The 19468-nt window shown below is 48.3% G+C and overlaps 1 protein-coding gene across 1 annotated transcript; it reads right to left on the bottom strand.

Moving 5' to 3' along the window:
* Positions 1–12117: 12117 nt before the first annotated feature.
* Positions 12118–18848, bottom strand: EOMES (eomesodermin). Its single transcript, XM_004377367.2, has 6 exons — positions 17556–18848; positions 16336–16490; positions 15528–15649; positions 14899–15057; positions 14751–14812; positions 12118–13984 (listed from the first exon to the last, which is right to left on the bottom strand). The coding sequence occupies exons 1-6, from the start codon at positions 18425–18427 to the stop codon at positions 13246–13248; spliced, it is 2109 nt and encodes a 702-aa protein (XP_004377424.1). The 5' UTR covers positions 18428–18848; the 3' UTR covers positions 12118–13245.
* Between the last annotated feature and the right edge of the window lie 620 nt (positions 18849–19468).

The following is a 19468-nucleotide window of genomic DNA, read 5'->3' as shown; positions in this document are numbered from 1 at the left end:
ACTCTTTTGGTGAAGTCTTTTGAAGAGCATAGGTGTTTGATTTTTAGAAGATCCCAGTTATCTAGCTTATCTTTTGGGGTTTGTGTGTTGATGGTTATGGTTTGTATCCTGTTAATGCCGTGTATTAAGGACTGTAGTGTTGGTCCTATTTTTTCTTCTATGAACAAAACAGAAAAAAATGGACACCTTTTACTAAATAAAAGTTAAGTATTTCCATACAGCAAAAGATAAACAACATAAAAATTTAAAACAATAGACTATTCTCATTTATGATGAAATAAGACTAGAAGGGAACTTCCTTGATCTGAAAAAGAATATCTACAGAAAACATCTTACTTAACGCAAAATTAAAACCACAATGAGATACAAGTGCACGCCCACCAGAATCACGCGTAAGAGAGGATGTGAAGTAAGTGGAGCTCTCAGGCATTGCTGGTGAGGTTGCAAACTGCTTTAGACCCATTGAAAAACTGGCGATATCCATTAAACATATGATCTAGGACTCCTACCTTTTGTCGTCAAGCCCATCCCGACTCATAGTGACCCTACAAGACAGAGCAGAACTGCCTCGTAGGGTTTCCAGGGAGGGGCTGGTGAATTTGAACTACCGACCTTTTGGTTAGCAGCCTGAGTTCTTAACCACTGCACCACCAGGACTCCCCTAGGTACATACTTAGGAGAAATACAGGTATCCCCTGCTTTTCGAAAGTTCGCTTTACGCCCTTCGCGTTTACAAAAGGCCTATGTTAGTACCTCTTTTCCTTAAGTGAAAGAAAGCTGAAGAGGATTTTCGCTTTTACGAAAAAAGGGGTAAAGCAGAAACAGCGTTCAGTGTTTGTTTTGTAGCAAACTCACTCCCGTGAAAGAGGCAGCGCACACCCAGAGAGCAGTGAGAGAGGTGTTGCCAAGCTCCTTCCCGCAGAACTACAGTCAGCCTCTCAGCATCAAGCCGCCGTAGCTTTGAGCTGTGTCTGTGAGCATCTGGGCTTTATCTCCATTTATTTTGTGCATCTGTTAGCAAGATGTGTCCTAAGGGGTCAGAAAAGCCTAAGAGAGCTCGTAAGCGTTTTTTTGTGTTATTTGGTGGGTTAATTTTTGGGTCTGGGGACACTCAGAAATTTTTCCCATGTAAATTAATGGTAATTGCTTCTTGGTTTTACACCATTTTGGTTTATGAAAGGTTTCTTGGGAATCTTCTGCTTTCGGATAGTGGGGGAAAACTGTACATACATATGTTTACCAAAGGACATAGACTAGAATGTTCATAGCAGCACTATTTGTAATAGCTCCAAACTGGAAGCTGCCAAAAAGTAAACCTGGAAGCTACTGACAAGTAAATTATGGTGTATTCACACAATGAACGTGAATGATCTGCAGCTTTACCCCGAACATATATACACTACTGAGTGAACACATGTTGAGTGACAAAGCCAGCTACAAAAGAGCACATACTACACGATATTATTACATAAAATACAAGAACAGGCAATACCTATGCTGCCAGAAATCAGGGCAGTGCTTATCTTTGGGGTGAGAAGTAACTAGAAGGGAACCTGCGGGTGACTTCTTGAGAGCTGGCCATCTTCTGTTTCTTACACAGGTTACATAAGAGTGTTGTTTGTGAAAATTCTGGGAGCTGTACATTTACATGTTCACTTTTCTGCATGTATAATTACCTTCAATAAAATGAAAAGATTTGCTAGAAGAAAAGATTTGCAATATATAGGTCAAGCAAATGGTTACTGTCTGCTACATATAGTTATGGTAAATTAATAATAATAAACATGAAACCACAGAATGGGGAAAAAAAAGGTATCTTAGTTATCTAGTGCTGCTATAACAGAAATACAGGTGGATGGCTTTAACAAACAGACATTTATTCTCTCACAGTTTAGGAGGCTAGATGTCTGAATTCAGGGCGCCAGCTCCCGGGGAAGGCTTTCTCTCTCTCTGTTGATTCTGGGTGAAGGTCCTTGCCATCAATCTTTCCCTGGTCTAGGAGCTTCTCAGCGCAGGAACACCAGGTCCAAAGGACACACTCTTCTCCTGGCTTCTCTTTCTTGGTGGCATGAAGTCCCTCTCTTTGCTCGCTTCTCTCTTTTGTATCTCAAAAGAGACTGACTCAAGACACAGCCTAATCCTGTAGACTGAGTCCTGCCTCATTGACATAACTGTCTCTAATCCTGCCTCATTAATATCATAGAGGTTAGGATTTACAACACACAGGATAATCACATCGGATCACAAAATGGTGGACAACCACACAGTACTGGAAATCATGGCCTAGCCAAGTTGACACACATTTTTGTTTTTTGGAGGACACAATTCAATCCATGACAACAGGCAAAGGCTATGAACACACATTTCACAGAGAAAGAATGTTAATGGATCATAAACATATGAAGAGCTGTTCACCTTCTTAAGTCCCGGGCTCTGATGTTACGAAGACTGGACTTAAAACCTGCCCATGTGACCTAGGAAAAATTACATAATGTATCTAAACTTCAGTTTCCTCTTCTGTAAAATGGAGATAGTGATGGCACCTACCTTGTGGAGTTTTGACGGTTAATTGAAAAAAAGCGAACAACTTTTTCAGAGCTATTCCTGGCACATAGTAAGTGCTCAGTAAAGGATAGAAGCGTGAGGAGCAGTAGTAGACGTAGGAGAAGCAGAGCCAGCAGTGAAAAAGAAACATCTAAAAGGCAGCACCAGATTTTGTCCTTTAGATGGGCACAAATTTAAAACACGTATAATATTCGAAGTGTAGGAGAATAGACACTCATATCATTCGTGGGAGTGAGGACTACTACCTCGTTTTTAGAAAATAACTATATATTACAATTAAAATAAAGAATTTCCAAGCTTTAGAGCTACAGAAATAATTGAATATTCTTTACTTTGACAATCTTTATGTGGGAAATGAACATTTCTTAAAAAAAGGTTAAAGCACCTCAATACTGAAATTATTTTTAAAAAAACTTTGAAAATGGGGTTAAAGAAAAGCCTCCTTATGCCTTCCCACCCTGAGCTGCAGCCTGGACACTGTCTCCAGGCAGGAGATTGGATCACTACCCTACACTGCCTAATGACCAGTGTCTTGGAAGCCATTTTGGACATATTTTGTCCGATTTTTAGTTTAGTTTCAGGTGGAAGGGTAAATTGGATCCCTGTTACTCCATCTTGTCTGGGAGCAGAAGTCCTGCTTTTGACATTTTTGAGAGGCAATTGGAATTAAATCATCGATCTAGATGAACAGTCAAAAGCCATCCACCATAGCTGAATCTGCCTCTTAGAAATGTTTTGCTTGCTTTTTTTTGTTCAAATAAGTTGCCAATACTGAAAAATAGGGAATTTTCACACGAAATCCAGATTTCCTGCTCTTCTTGAAGGCACAAATGGTTTGCGTTCAACTGCTAACTTAAACATTGGTGGTACTTCAGAAGAAAAGTCCTGATGATCTGCTTCCCTTAAGATTACAGCTAAGAAAACCCTTCGAGCAGTTCTACTCTGTAACACCTGGGTTAGCCATGAACCGTAATTAACTCCACAGCGACTGATGGCAACAATTTAGGAGGCTAACCATTAGCAATCAAGGCACTGGGGGTGCCAGCTGGGCTGGATTTCTTCTTCACTGGCCCCAGTTCCACTCTCCATTCTTCTCCATCCTTCCCTGTGCCCCGAGAGGCTGACCTCTATAACTGCATCAATGGACGTTCTAGCCCTCTGGCTTCCAGCTGGGTTCAGCTAATCAGGGAGACTGATAGTGGAATTGGCAGGCGGAGAGTCTGGCTTCCTCCTTGGTGGCTTCCCACAAGTTGGCCTAGTCCTTCTCCCTAAGGATGCAGCTTTTGTCAATTGGTCTTATCCACACAGCTCCGAGCTTGCTGTTCCCTCCCCTCCTCTCTCCTTCTCTTTCTACCTCCATTCCCTCCCATTTACAGTTATTCTGCTTAAGTGCAAGGGGGCTGGGAAACAGAGAAACCAGTGGAATAGTGGACATTACTGCCTTAGTGAATAGAAGCTCTGCTTCCTGGGTACCAAGCTAAGCATATGACTCATAAACTGCTTCCTAAAACTCTAAGGGGAAAGAGAACATCGCAGGACCCAGAAATACTTGCCTTGTCCTTTTCCGGTGAGTTTCTTTTTGCTGAAAAGGAGAAGAGGAATGGGAGGGAGTTATTTTGAGGCATCCACCTCCAGATTAAGATTTAATTGTATTCCTAGAGACTCTGCTGTTTACTTTCTGTCTTTCCGATGAGTGTTTCATCCGTATGATTAGGATCACTTCCCTCAGCCTAGTCTATTTACACAATCTGTTTTGACAGCTCTGAGCAGAAGCGTCCCTAAAGGAAATATTAGATGTCACCTTATCATTTTATTCTAATCGTATTCTGCACTCTGCGGTCTCAGTTTAGTGATATTCAGCTCTGGAGCACAAATACACTCTCACATACAAGCATGTACACACATTTTTGCATACTAACTCAATCCATGCTTCTCTGCTCTTTAACACATATGTCCTGTTGTACAGTTGAAGCAATCTCTCCTCGTTTGTTTTCCTTCGTTGATGCATCACCGTCTTACATTGCCTGATGTCCAATGTCTTAGAAGCCTTTTTTTTTGGTATATTTTGTCCTGTTTTTAGTTTAGTTTTTTTCCCCCCCAGGCAGGAGGGTAGATTGAATCCCTGTTACTCCATCTTGCACTCTGTGGTCTCTATCTGCAGCCTTCTAAACCTTTAGTGATGAGCACAGACAACTTGGTTCATTAGATCAACAATAGCTTTTCCAGAGAGCCCAGGCTGGAGAAACTGGACTCCTAGAAGTAGTTAAATGCCAAAGAGTGCTGTTGGGTTTTAGCTTTTATAAAATAAAGATGAAACCTGCCTGCCAAGATAGAGAAAACAAACGTGTAGGGTGGGGGACATATATTCATTACTGCACTGAGTAGAGGTCAAAATGGCAAGACGAAGCAGACGCCACTCCATCACAGGCTTAGATTTTAGGATAAGAGAAAGAAGAAAGATTAATCAGTGATCCATTTGGCTCTCAAATATCTTTCATTCCCTAAAAAAACCACAGAAACAGTAATAAACACTCTGCATTAGAATTTCATATTTTCATCACTAAATATTTCCCAGGCCTCTGAGATATGTCCAAAGTATAGGATCCAAGCCATAATATGCTGCAGAACCAATGAGCTCTTCAGGGGACTTGGCAAATTAAGCAACCACTCTGATCCTCAGTTCTTGCCCCTGCAAAGTGGGGTGAACAGAACTACAGCAGTCTCTAAGCTGCCTTCCAGCTCTCCAATTCAACGATTCAAGGAATGGTGTGGGGACGTGGGAAGAAGTCCATGAACAGAGAAGGCCACGTCCCCAGGGCATTAACATTGGGACATTTCATGAAGAAAGGGTGACCATGAAGACTGCAGCAGATATTCTGAATGCCTGGCAGTGTGTGAAACAGGCTACAGTTTGGTGTCTGGGGTGAGGACAGCGGCAGGACCATAGCAACAGCATCTACATGTTAAAATCCACCTGCGCTCCTCTTGGGATTACCGTGATATTCTCAGTCACCAATTCCACCGCCATTCCAGAATTTCTGGGCGGAGAATCATTTACTGCAACCTGGCAGTGCTGTGGACTTTCCCTCATCCCTTCTACAGATTCTCTCGTCAAACCCCACCCCCACTCCAAACTGAATGGTAAGAAATCACTTCTTCTTACTTGAAATAGTTGAAATTACCACCCCACCCCCCATCCCCATATAAACCAAACGAAACCTGTTTGCCATCGAGTTGATTCCGACACATAGTGACCCTATAGGACAGAGTAGAACTGCCCTATAGGGTTTCCAAGGAGCCGCTGGTGGATTCGAACTGCCGACCTTTTGGTTAGCAGCCTGAGCTCTTAACCACTGCGCCACCAGGGCTCCTCATCCCCATATAACAGTCGTCAAATTATTTGATGCTCTTCCTTATCGGTTTTTGCAATATGTTTTTTAAGGGACTAAGACATTGATAATTTGCCCTGGGAATAGAAAAGCAAATAGAAACATACTGATCACTTTATTAAGCAGTGGTTTAATCTGATTTCTTAGCAACTGTGTGCTTACTCGGCTACTTTAATAAATGTGTTTTGTTTTGCAAAATTTTATTAATGTATGCACTTTGTCCATTTTATCACACGGTGGTCTATGCTCCACGTTCCCCAGAGTGCCAAGGCTGTCTTCCTGAGACAATGTATAGATAAGGAGCAGAGTCCTTGGCCTTTTGCTTCACTCCTTCATGCCACGTTCAAAGTGTCCTTGAGTCAAACTTTCTCCTGTATATGTAGATGATGATAATAGCTGCATGAAATTTACTTCCTTTGTCAAATTGTCAAACACTTAATGAAATAATAGGATGTAGTGGGCAATCGTAAGTGGACAATAGGATGCTTCAAAGAGAGACGTTGAGACGTCAGGAGCCACCTAGGCAATATTATTGCAAAACAGAACAAAATCAAATCTGAATCAGATCGTATTTTCATATCTAATTACCAGTTTGTTGGAAATACATGTTAACAGAGGAACGTGTTAACACCACAAGGCTCCAGTCAGCAAAATCCAGAACCTGGAAAACTAGACCGAACAAACTTCATGATTTCTTTAATAAATTGCAAGGCAAAATAAAAGAGGGAGATGGGGGGTGTGGAGTGACCTCTGGATTAAGAGACTTAAGGGACACATCAGCCAAACATGTGAGACTTGTTTGGATCCTGATTCAAATAAGCCAACTACAGAAACACACAAAAAGAACAGCAAACACTTCACAAAACAGTAAGGGAAACGTGCCTGGATATTTCACGATATGAAGAAATTACTGTTGATTCTGCAGGTGTGATAATGGTATAATGGTTATATTTATTTTAAAAAGTATCTTTTAGGGCCACCTATGGCAATAATTGGAGCCCTGGTGGCGTAGTGGTTAAGAGTTCGCCTGCTAACCAAAAGATCGGCAGTTCGAATCCACCAGCTGCTCCTTGGGAACCCTAGGGGGCAGTCCTACTCTGTCTTATAGGGTCGCTGTGAGTCGGAATCAACTCCACGGCAAGGGGTTTGGTTTGGTATGGCAATAATCGGAGCTCTGATGGCGCAGTGGTGAAGTTTGGCTGCTAACCAAAATGTCGACCCTTTGAATCCACCAGCTGCTCCTTGGAAACACTATGGGGCAGTTCCACTCTGTCTTACAGGGTCACTATGAGTCAGAATCACCTTGATGACGACGGGTTTACGGCAATAATTAGGAGCCCTGGGGGGGCAGTGGTTAAGCACTAGGCAACTTACAGAAAGGTCATTGATTGGAATTCACCATCTGCTCCTCCAGAGAAAGATGTGGCAGTCTGCTTCGGGAAAGACTTACGCCATGGAAACCCAATGGGGCAGTTCTACTCTGTCCTATAGGGTCGTTAGGAGTTGGAATCGATTCTATGGCGATCGGTTGTGGTAATAATCATGGATGGTTGTTGTCCTTACATATAACAGAGTTAAACAGCGCCTGGTTCTGCGCCATCCTCACGATCATCTGTATGTTTGAGTCCATTGTGGATTAGATGGCAAGATGTCTGCGGCTGGTAGTGGAAAGAGGAGTGGAGAGGGAATTATAGGGTGAAACGAGAGAGATCATGAGTTGAGGATTGTTGTAGCTGGGAGAGAGATACATAGAGGTCCGTTGCTCTCTACTTTTGTGTATGTTTGAAATTTTCCATAAATTTTCTTGAATTATTAAAATATATTTCCTTTGCCAATGCATCTGAGTTATTTACCATCACATATCATGCATAAAATTAGTAATTAATAATAATACCTACTAATATTTGGAGCTACTCAACAATTTACAAAGCAGTTTAAATTTATAATCTCATTTCTTCCTCGCCGGTGCTACTTGGCAAAGCAGGTGCTGTTGGATTGATTCTGCATTTCACTGATGATAAAACGAAGCTCAGAGAAGCCAAGCACAATGCAGCTAGTAGTAAGCGGTGGACCCAGCTCTAGAACTCAAGTCTTGGGACTCCAAATTCCAGGTTCCTTTCCCCCGCACATCAATACGTTTTTAAAAGGAAGCGTGGGAGTGGGATGCAGGAAAGACTTTTTTACAGAACGCTTCCGGACTTAACAAAGCAGCAACTTCTGCTAAAGAGACTAGCCGGCAGGAGAGATCCTTACTCGCCGTGACCACCAGATGGCGAAGGCTGCCTGTGGCTGGGAGGAGAGGCGCGCGCAGCCCCGCGCGGAAACTCTGCGGCGAGACCCGGCGGTCAGGGGCTCGGGGTCCTCATCCCGGCCAAGTTGGCCTGGAAAGCTGGGTCGAGCTTAGAGTTATATGTTACAGCGCGAGCCCTTATAGAAAGAGGATTGGGGCTTTTTAAGGAGGTGAGGGAGCCCTGGGGGGAAGTGGTTAAGCAGTTGGCTGCTAACTGAAAGGAAAGGTTGGTAGTTTGAACCCATCAGCTGCTCAGCGGTAGAAAAATGTGGCAGACTGCTTCTGTAAAGATTTACAGCCTTGGAAACCCTATGGGGGCAGTTCTACTCTTTCCTATAGGTCTCTATGAGTCGGAATCCACTGAGGCAATGCCTTGATTTTTTGTTTTGTTTTAAGGAAGTGAGGGAAAATTAGAGGGGGGTACACGCCCTTCTGCCTAAAATAAACAGTAACCAGTGCGCATCGGGGGCGGTCAGGGATCCAGGCAGACGTCGGGACACTTTGGGGGGGTGGGGGGTGGGCATCGCTGAGGCCCTGCTCCGCAACTGGAGCGTCTAAATCCTTGCCCTGGCGAACTCAGTGTGCGTCCTCGGTGAGACCCGAGGAACCCTAAGGCCAAAGGAGAAAGGTTGGGGGAGGAAGGGGTGAGTGGATTGCCAGACCTTTACTTTTCTCTTAAACCGTAATAAAGACAAATACAGAGGCCACCCAGGTCGGAGTCCCCGTCGTCTTTAAAAAGCAGAAGATGTTGGTGACTTTAGGCTGCCGACGAAGCGCCCGGCTCGGGCTCGTGCGCCCGAGAGGAAACCCAGCCCTTGCTGGGCTCGGTGCCCGGGAACCCCTGCGAACCCCAAGGCTGTGCGCTCGGCCGAGGCTTCTGCGAGCGGCTGGAGGGAATCCACACGACCAGTATAGATGCAGGTGGACGGCTTCCGCGGGTTCGAGTCCGACCCCGCTGGATGTGCTCAAGCTCGAGTACTCGAAAGCCTAAATTTGAGAAATGGGGGCTGGGGTAATAGGTATTTCATAAAAGGGGGCTTAATCGTGCTCGCCATCAATTTTTCTGCAAATTGCCTTTTTAAAAAGAGCCTCTTGGGTGATGCTGAAATCTTCGCGGGGTGAGTGCTAAACTTTTGGAGTCGACGTGCAACGGGGTGGGGAACATTCCGGCGCGAGCAGGAAGGGGAGAGACACATCGTCCAGACAAGTGGAAAAGGCGTATTTTAAATTTTCGTCCCATTGGCGGCTCGATATCAATAAAATCGAGGGGCATAAGGGGATGTTTTTATTCCGGAGCGTTTCCCTGACACCCTACAGAGATTAAAAAAATATATATTGCATTCACCGCCGCCCCCGCCCCAGGTTTGGCTCGGGAAGAAGCAAGAGAGTGCAGGGAGGGAAGAGCCGGTGCTGCTGCCTTTACCCGAGTTTGAAGCTAGTCAAAGGCGGCTGAAAGGGAGGAAGGCTGGGACCAAAAGCAGATTTGGAGACTCGAAACTGCCCATTGCGGGCGCTGGAGATGCATTGCTTTAAACAGATGCAGGCTTTTAAAGAGATTCCATACCTGGGCCAGCTTCACAGACTGAAAACATGGCGCGAAGTCAGCAGCCTCCCCTCCTCCTCAAATTCTTTGCTGTCTCTTCCCGCCTTTCCCGGTTTTCCTTCTAGACGTGAGCGACTCCCCATCCCCCACCCCCGAGACGGCTATCGTGCGCCCCAGCAAGTCTCGGCTTCTGCGCGGAGGAGGATTCCTGAGACCACGGGCAGCGAACTCGTGCCGGGGCGGGATGGGGGCTGGGAAGGTCCTGCTCCGAGTTCTCCTCAAAGCAGAAAAGAATCTCCAGGGGCCAAGTGCGGGAGGCCCCCCACTTTGTTTAAAGCGGAACAAGCGGCCAACAATGCTTGGCAATGAAGATTTGTAAAAGGCACGCTTGGAAAATGGCAACCGTATTTCCAACTCTGAATCGGGTTCTCTTTACTTCTTTTTCCTCTTTCGTTGTGGTTTGTTTTATTATGTATTTTTTCGTTTGGGGCAAAAAAGCAAGAAGCGAACCCTGGCGAACCAGCCGACCCCCAGCCGGTGTCTCCGCCCAGCGCACGGAACGCCGCTTGCACCGGCGCAAACGCGGGGACCCTGACCGAGAAGGTAAACAAACGCGGCGCCGAGCCCTTGATCTTTATTTAAATAGAGGCTTGTTTATCGGTGTCATCCTAGGAGGATTAATTAGATACATCTCTTCACAATTTGGTGTCTGACACTCCATCTTAGGAATGCCTTATCACAAGGTGTTAATTGAGGCCACTCAGCCACTTACGTTTCTATTAAACCCTGTGAGGGACTCTTCGCAAGTACCAGGTTCTTTTTACTGTACCGTGCAAAAATATACAGGACTTGAAATAGACTGGGGCCAGTCTCCTTTATCCGGCGGTGATTAGCATTTTCAGGCCTTCGAAAGGGCTTAATAAGACAACCCCGTTTCCAAATTCCACCGCACCTCCCAATACCCTCCCAATGCGATGGGGGTGGGGGAGTGGTGGTCTGCTGCCCAGGACTGGGGCGCTAAGAGTCCCCTTCGCCGAGTCTGAATCCGTCATCCACGAATAAATATACATTAAAAACCAAATTCTCAAAGCTTTCGCCCCCCAGCTCCCCGGTAAAATTCAGGGTGGCTTTTGCCAAAGCGTTTCGAGCAGGCACCGCCGGAGACGAGGCGCTGAAATTCGAGCCCCCAAGGTCACGGGCGGCGAGGGGAGAACGCGGGCCCCGGAAGGGTGGTGGGGATGGGAGACTGGGGAGAAGCCAGGTACAAGCTCCTGGAGCCCTCAATTGGGCGCGGAAGGGAGGAGGTCCCGGCAGATCGCTCGCCTCCCAGCAGCTAATCCTCTTAGCAGCTGCATTTCCGCGCCGCGCAGTCAGCCGAATGAGACTGCCGAGCAGACCTTCACCCCGGGAGGGTCAGGAGGGGGCTGGGGAGGTTTGCAAGCCGGGCCAGAAGCTGTCTGCTGATAAGCCTGGTGGGCTGTCTGGCGGGGTGGCGAGGGGCCCTCCGCCTCACTCCTTGGTTTGACTCTTGGTCGAGTCACTGGCTAAGACAAGGTATGGAGTGGCCTTCGCCCTCCAGAGGAATGTGAGCCAAATAAACGGAGCTAAAGGCAAGGAGAACGGCTCCCCAGCCACTGTTTGCAGAGCGGCGGCGCGCCGGAAGGCTGGGAATCCTCATTTGTGAGAGCGCGCCCGCCCCCAGCCCCCTGGTGCAGGGCAGAGTTCGGCTGCCGGGAAGGGGACCCGGGCGACAGCTCGCGCCGGGCGGGTGCGCCCGTGGTCTCGGTGCAGAAGAAAGCCGCAGGTGGGAGCAGAAGCCGAGCCCTGGGAGGCTCGAACGCCCTGTTGCGCCGCTGGCACCCGGAACTCCTCGGCGCTCAAGAGGCCGTAGGAGTTCCCGGGGAGCCCCTGTGGGCCCAGGCATGGGTGGCCCCAAGAAAGCGGAGAAAAAATGCCCAGTTAACTGACGGAGTGGCAGAGGGCCAAGCCTGGGACCGGGTGCCAAGGGCTGAGGGCGCAGGTTTTCAAGGCTTGAGTTCTGCTTAGTGTGGGCAATCTCGCATCTCGGCGGCAACCCCCACCCTCACCCCTCATAGTCCAGACTTCCCAGTGGGGTGGGGAAATAGCCCCATTCATCTTCAAGGTAAAAAGAATAAACAAAAGCATCCCCTCATGACTACAGTGCCCAGTTAGAGGTTCCAGAGCCTTCCATGAGTGGGGGGGGGGGGCAGGTAGCTGGAGAAGGGAAGAGAAGGAGGCAAAAAGAGATTTTTTAAATAAAAAAAAAAACCAAAGGTTAGAGCCCCTTGTACAGAAGACAGAGCTATGCTCGTTCTCATATTGAACCACATTTATTAAAAATGACTAAGACTGTACGTAAAAATCCAAGATCACTAAAAGCCTATAGGAGCTGCGGCATCACATGTTAGTTCCTCCACGTGACCAACATGGTGAGGAAGGGGACGAGGCCAAAGAGGAGGATGAAATAAGAGTTTTCTTTAAACACGTTTCAAGTTAGTACAGGGTAGCTGAATACATTCTTAACTATCTAAGAAGTAAACAGAATATTCCCATATATCATGGGGGTGATGAGAGAAACCATCTTCTTGCCCCCGCAACTGTTGTTGGTTGGTTGCGAATTCTTTACAAAGCCAAAGCACCAATTTTACATTATCTCGATACCTGTGTAGACTATTTGTACAGTATATTCCACATTATTCTACAGTGTATCTAAACACACACAACTGTACACTTTGCAGTTCTCTCTTTTTGGCTATTCCCTTCCTTATCCTCTCCTAAGTGCTCCGGGCCACCCCAGCACACAGCAGAGGCCTAGCTCCTCCCAAAGGAGGCAATCCTGAACTAGGCAAACATGGCTTGTTCTGGAAGCCTGGGAGCACTCCAAGTCAGCTACAACCGGCACCTTCACAAGCATTTTTCTTGCCTCCCAGGCCTAATATCTTTCATGCCTAGCAGAAGGTAACAGCAAAAAGTCCCCTCTTGAAACTTAAGGCCCAGCCCTTCTCTTCCAGAAGCAAAACCCCTTAGCATTCTGGGCTTCTATTTGCTTAAAGGTTTGCAACTACAAATGAGAACCGAAGCTGGCAACTCCTTTGATAGTACTCGGCCCTCAATCTTCACAGCCCAGTTCACTGAATGTTTAGTGTCTCCAATAAATAAATCCAAAACCTTGGATAACTTCCAAAATTTAAAACACTTTAAAGCCCTCTTTTAACTTCATTTTAAAAAGAAGAAAAAAACGCTAGGTTTGTTTCAGTTACCTGCACAATCAAAAAGCTTTGGCACCTTCGTTAGAGAATTGCACAAAACAGGATGCATCAAGGTGGAAGGCAAAACGTCTTTTTGGCCACCTAGACAAAGAAGACAACAAAAAAAAAAAAAACCACCAAGTCCATCTGCAGAAAGTTAGCTAATTTTTACGAGGTTAAAATAATTCTTTAGGGAGTCGTGTAAAAAGCATAATATCCCCCCATGCCTTTTGAGGTGTCTTTACTGTACTGTTCGGCATTAATGTCCTCACACTTGATGGAGGGCGAATTTTCATTACTGGAGGTGCTAGGAGACAGCCGCCTTCGCTTACAAGCACTGGTGTAGACCCCCGAATCATTGGAATCTAAGGACTTGATGGAAGGGGGCGTTTCTATCCAAGAAGAGCTAATTTCTTCTTTGACCTTCTCCTTGGAGAGCTGATCTTCAGAGAATACAGGGGGGCTCGTTCTGGAGGTCCATGGTAGTCCAGCTGCCATCTTCCTCTGATAAGAACCTCGACCTCCCCACCCTGCCATAGCAGGGAAGGTGGGGTCAGGGTAATACCCCAGGGCATGGGATGTCTGAAGGGGTAAGGATTTAATACCATATGGGAGCAAGGTGCTAGACGTGTATTCGGATTCATAGGAACCGATGTCTAGTTTGTTGGTCCCGGGTTGCTGGACAGGCGTGACAAGCCACCGCTGGGGAGGGCTGGCCACCTCTTCGCTCTGTTGGGGTGAAAGGAGGCCGTTGGTCTGCGGTACGGTTCTCTCGCCATTATAATACCGGGCTTGAGGTAAAGTGTTGACAAAGGGCTCCGGGAAGAAGGACTGAACGCCGTACCGACCTCCGGGGACAATCTGATGGGATCTAGGAGAATCCGTGGGAGACGGAGTTAACCTGTCATTTTCTGAAGCCGTGTACATGCTACAATACAAAGAGAAACACTTAAAAAAAAAAAAAACCCCAATGTCGTCCCCAAACAAACCACCTCCCAGAAGTGAACAAGGCTGCCAGTTGGCTGTAGTGAGAGCTTAGGTCTGTGGGAATGGAGGAACAGAGGCAGGAGAAGCACTGCCCCTTTTCAGCTGGACTCTTGGCCCACTTGGAAAAACTCGCCACTACATAAGAAAAATTTTCTCCAAGGTGTTAAATATTTAAATCCTGGAAAATTCACCTTTGTAAGTCCTAGAACTTGAAGAATTATGAGCAACCCTCCCTTGCCAACGTGATAGAGAGAACGCTGGCTGTGGTGTCAGAAAACCCAGTCTAAAAAGGCCATTTGCAGGGCCTTGCTGTTTGATGTGGCAAAAACTAGCCTCTTAGTTTCAGGGTTTTGTTATGTTAAAAAAGGGGGGGGTGTAGGTAGTAGTACCTGTTCTAGCGAGGATAAAAAAGTTGGATCACAATGAGAAGAAAAGTATATAAATGCAGATTATTAAAATTCCAAATCTCCAGTGAAATGTTTTTTAAAAACCCTGCTCATTTGTAAGCCCTTAACATGTCTTTAGAAATTAACAAAACCCTTCTGTGACAGTTCTAAAGCAAGATTAGTAAAGGCAAAAAATACGCAAAAGATAAAAAATAAAAATCCCAAACATGGCAGCTCTTCCTAGAACATGTTCTCAAAGAGCCTGAGTATGCATGTGTGTTCAAAGACGCCCATGCAAGTATGAGTAACAGCTGCACTTACGAATCATAGTTGTCCCTGAAGCCTTTTGCAAAGGGATTATGGTCGATCTTTAGTTGAGTAATCTGGATGGGTGAGAAAAATAGTTGTTGAGTGCTTTGCCATGCTTGGACCTAACTTGAGAGATTCTTGGGACATTTGGGACACTCACATCGGTGTTTTGGTAGGCAGTCACTGCAATGAACTGCGTTTCTGAGAAGGTAAAGGTCTGGGTCTTTGAGGGCTCATTCAAGTCCTCCACGCCATCCTCTGTAACTTCAACAATGTGCAGTCGCGGCTGGTACTTGTGTAAAGACTGTAGGACTATCATCTGCAAATGGTACAGAAAGAGTTGCCAAACCTAACAAGTCTCTTAGAGGTTCAACAAAAGTTAAGTGCAAACAAACTGTATATTTTGGAACGAGACCTGTGTTTCCTCCCCACTAAACAGCTTTCTTTTTCAATTGCCATTTCAAAGATCTTATCATTGTCATTTTTGCAACTTAAAACATAGCTAGGTATTCATGTTTAATAAGCATGATCTTTCCTCTTGGTTTGCTAAGTCCCTCAAAACATTTCAGTGTTTTTGTTTCTAATAGTCAACCCACTATTATTGAAATCCAGTAAAAAAAAAAGAAAAAAAAGGAAAAATGAGAAAGGTGAAGAGAAAAACAAAGTTTAGAAAGAAATAGATGAGCAAACAGGTCACAACTGCAAGTATTATAAATACAGTGAAGAGTATAGACTCTTGTTAGAAAAAGAGACTCTATCCGGAAGACACCCCCTCCTCTGTCACTCTACCTGGGTGTTGTTGTTATTTGCGCCTTTGTTATTGGTGAGTTTTAATTTCCCAAAGGAAATCTCCTGCCTCATCCAGTGGGAACCAGTATTAGGAGACTCTGGGTGAACATACGTTTTGTTGCCTAAGAGAAAATGAAACAAAACACAAAACCCAAGCATATAGGGCTGCTGACAAATGGGGGTGGGGGAGGGATGTCTGTTAGCGATGGAAAGATGTAAGACTAAGGCTTACAATCCGAATTTCCCCAGCCTAGCTGCTCAAGAAGGCCAGCGGAAACCAACCGCAGGCCTCTGATACCTTCTCCAGGGTCCCTGTTTCCAGCCTTAGTTGGACAAGACACTCATCATAAGAGTAGCTCAACATTCAAAAATGGAGCCAACGGGAGATACCTCTGGAAGGTCAATCTGGGGCCTTCTAAGGCTGGAAGAGGCAACATCTGGTGGAAGGCAGTTGGACTTGCTTGGGTGAACTCAAATTTAGGGAGAGCTTTTCTCTTCCTGAATGCCAGGAGCCCTTCCCACCCCAAGACCTTATGATTTTTTTTAGTTTCTCAAAAGTAGAGAGGTAGGGATTAGGGGGGTGGCCTTGGGTCATGGGTAAAGGTCCTATCTATTGGTAGGCAGGAAATCTGACTTAGCAATTATCTTCTGTCTCAAACAATCAACACAAAGAAACTCCTACTAACACCTCTAGGCCCTAGATTGGGGGGAGGGAAAAAGTGCTAGATTTAAATGTGAATTGTCTGAGTCAAGGGTTCCGATTTCTTCCCCGCCCGCTCCCCCCACCTCGGAGCTCCTCTCTCCTCACCCTGCATGTTATTGTCAGCTTTGCCGCAGGTCACCCATTTGCCCCCCTGGAAGCGCCAATGGTTGGGGTCCGCCAGCACCACCTCTACGAACACATTGTAGTGGGCTGTAGGATTGAGTCCGTTTATATTGAAGCTCAAGAAAGGAAACATGCGCCTGTGCAAGGGAACAGAACCAGGATAAGCGATTTCAATCGGGATCGCCCGAAACAGGGCCGAGACTCGGCTCGGTTCCCCACATACCCTGGAGGAGGGACAGAGTACGACAAGTAGAAGCCTGCAGTGGACAGAACGCCGGTAAAGTGGGCCAGAACTATGCAAACTACTTCTGAGTTGCCAGCTCTTGGAACAGCTTCCTCTTTTCCTAAATAATTTGTCCCAAAGTCAGCATTTCCCAAATTCATGTGCTTTTGGACCCTTCCCCACTCAAGTTCTTGGACCTTTCAGACACTCATTAGTTCTTTTTCCGGGACGTTAAAAATCACGTATTTTTAAATGCACAAGTGCCAGAGAACCAGATTAAGTTCTCATAAAATTCTACCGGGAAGCCTAAAAGTCCCCTTTCAGCACCCCTCTCCCGGCACTTCCCTTCTCCCCCTCCCCCCGCCCCCTTACCCCAGAAGTAACCGCCATTAGCAGTTGGATGTTTATCAAGTCTTTCTCGCACCCGGAACACGAGCTGGGGCTGACTCCGAGACCTGCCTACCCAACTACCCCGACCAACTCTCCAGGGCCGCGCTCTTGCCCTCACGCCCATCTTCCGGAGGCGTCCTGTGGAGACCCTGGCGCCTAAAACTGCGGGAGCCTATCTCCTGCGCTCTGGTGGCCAGCCTTTCCGCCTTCCCCCATCCGCGGCTCCTTGCCGGCTCCCAGGGACCCGCGCACGCCGAGCTGGCAAATCTAGCGAATGCAGCTTTATGGAGATGCCCAAATTTCCATTTCCGCCTCCTCCCAGTCAGTCGAGGTGAGGATGACGAGGGGTTGGAATCGGGTGAAGAAGGGATGCAACTGTACCATTAGCCTCCTGCACAAGCCTCGGTGCCCGGACCAGCAGAGGAATCGGATTGGAGATGCGGCATCTCCACTTAGAGCGCGCGGAAAAAACTCTGCAAGCAAAGCGCGGAACTACTGGGCGCGCTCCCTGCCTCTCCTAGGACTACACATTCACCCTTTCACCCCCCACCCCCACCCCTGGCCCCGGGCCCTTGCACGATGCGCTCACCTGCCCTGTTTCGTAATGATCATCTCGGTTTGGTGGCGGTGAAATTTGAGCCACAGAGGCCGGTTGCACAGGTAGACGTGGGCGCGGAAGCCGGAACCCGGGACCCCCAGACCTCCCAGTCCTCCACAAGAACCCGCCGCTGCCGCCCCGGAATAAGGTCCGTAGAGCGGAGCCCCCTGGCTGTACTGATATGCGCCCGGGCCGCCTCCTCCACCGCTGCTGCCACCCGCGCCACTGCCAGCACCGGCTCCCGGGCCGAACTGCGCCCTCCCGGGTGGACATACAGCCGTGGGGAAGCCGCCGGGGGGCAGCATGGAGCCGTAGGGGTAGCGCGCCCCGTTGGGAGCCGGGTACACGGACCCGTGGGGCGCCCCAGCAGCCGCCTGGTAAGGGAAGAGTGAGCAGGGCGCGGCCAGCTCCGAGCCCTGAGGCCCGGGGGACTGCAGGTAGTAGCGCTCCGCGCTCAGGGTGTCCATGGAGTAGCGCGCGGTGGCGGCGGCGGCGGCGGCGGCGGCTGCAGCGGCCGAGGGCAGCTCCTCCTCCCCGCAGGGGGAGCTCTTGCGGCCGTCCGGGGGCCCTGGCTTGGCCACCGCCGAGGCGCTGGCGAAGGTGTCTCCGGCGTCTGCGTCACTGAGCATGGCCGCGGGGGCCCCCGCGCTGGTGGCTGTGGTCTCCCCGCTCCCTGCCTCGCACGAAAGGCTGCCAGAGAACTTCTTGGGCGCTTTGTCTAAGTCCAGCCTCTGAGGCGAGGGGGCAGCGCCGGGGATGTGGCCCGCACTCCCGCCGCCGCCGCCTCGCGCACTCTCCAACGGGTAGAAGTGCGCGCCGGGCAGGTTCACCGAGCTCACCAAGAGCTGCTCCCCTAACTGCATGCTTTGCAAAGCGCAGACGGCAGCTGGCAGCTTCCTCTCCTCCCGCGGCCTTATTATAAAGGCAGAATGGGGGAGCCAGCGCCCTCTTCCGAGGGGAAGGTAACTTCCCCTTCTTCCTGAGCCCGGGCTACCCACCCGCAGACGCGCGGGCTGCCCCAGCGCGCACTCGCGCGCTCTGACCTCCGCGTCCTTCCCGCAAGGAAAGCGCACTGAGTTTGAAGGCAGGAGGTGGAAACTGACGGAAAAGCACTCTCTTTCCCTTCCCTAGTCCCTGTTACCTCCCTGGACCCACCCACCTCCTCCCACAGTCACACCCGGGAAGAAACGGATTTAGATCTCTATCCCCATCCACCACCAGCCCGCGCCTTTCCGCCCCTTTTGGAACGCCAAACCATCGGCCAAGTTGACCACTTGAAAACTTGCGAGCTGTCACCCGCGGCATTATATACGTGCGGTCAGGGAGGGGCTTCGCGGCCCTGCAGCCCCGGAAACCTATTGGCTGATGGAGGTGACATTAATTCAATTAGGCATTTACTAATTGGATCAAGTCGCCTGCTACTTCCTTTTCCTTTAGCCTGGATTTTTTAAAAACTCTGTCTCGCTGTGAAAATCAATCCTGGTGTCTGTATTCCACTGGTGTTTAGGGGAACAGGGTTGGAGGTCCCTTCGCATAGAAAGCTTCCCAGCGCCCTGCGCAGAGAATGGGGGCAGAGATGGGAACCAGTTTTAGAGGCCCGGGGGAGAAAGGCCCTGCAAGCTGACGGCTGGCAGGAAGGCGCCGTTCCTCGACTGTGGGGAACTGCGGCGAGTTGGAGAGAGGCCCAATCGAAGTCTCTTTCCTCGTCAGGGGCTGTAACTTCAGGCACACCTTTCTCTCGGCGGGGTAGGACTCCCTGGCTTTCAACATGCTGGACGCTTTTTTGATAATGTCCCATTTTTTCACCAAGTGGGAAGGGTTTGTGGAGAGGAACTTCGCGCTCAGCTCTGCGGATTCCCGGGACGGCCAGAGCACACGGCCACCCGCGAGGACCGACGCCCTCA

The sequence above is a fragment of the Trichechus manatus genome, unplaced genomic scaffold, assembly GCF_000243295.1.
Source record: "Trichechus manatus latirostris isolate Lorelei unplaced genomic scaffold, TriManLat1.0 scaffold00049, whole genome shotgun sequence".
NCBI classification, from domain to species: domain Eukaryota; kingdom Metazoa; phylum Chordata; class Mammalia; order Sirenia; family Trichechidae; genus Trichechus; species Trichechus manatus.
The sequence above is the reverse complement of the archived record's forward strand: the minus strand, read 5'-3'. Positions and strand labels throughout refer to the sequence as shown.

Bases quoted from the DNA above. Each gene is read 5' to 3' on its own strand.
- EOMES (XM_004377367.2), bottom strand. From the start codon at position 18,427: ATGCAGTTAGGGGAGCAGCTCTTGGTGAGCTCGGTGAACCTGCCCGGC. The intron at 15,650-16,335 runs GTGAGGAGAGAG...ATTTTCTCTTAG, and splicing joins AGCTGACAATAACATGCAGG to GCAACAAAACGTATGTTCAC. The intron at 14,813-14,898 runs GTGAGTGTCCCA...TCACCCATCCAG, and splicing joins CTGCCTACCAAAACACCGAT to ATTACTCAACTAAAGATCGA.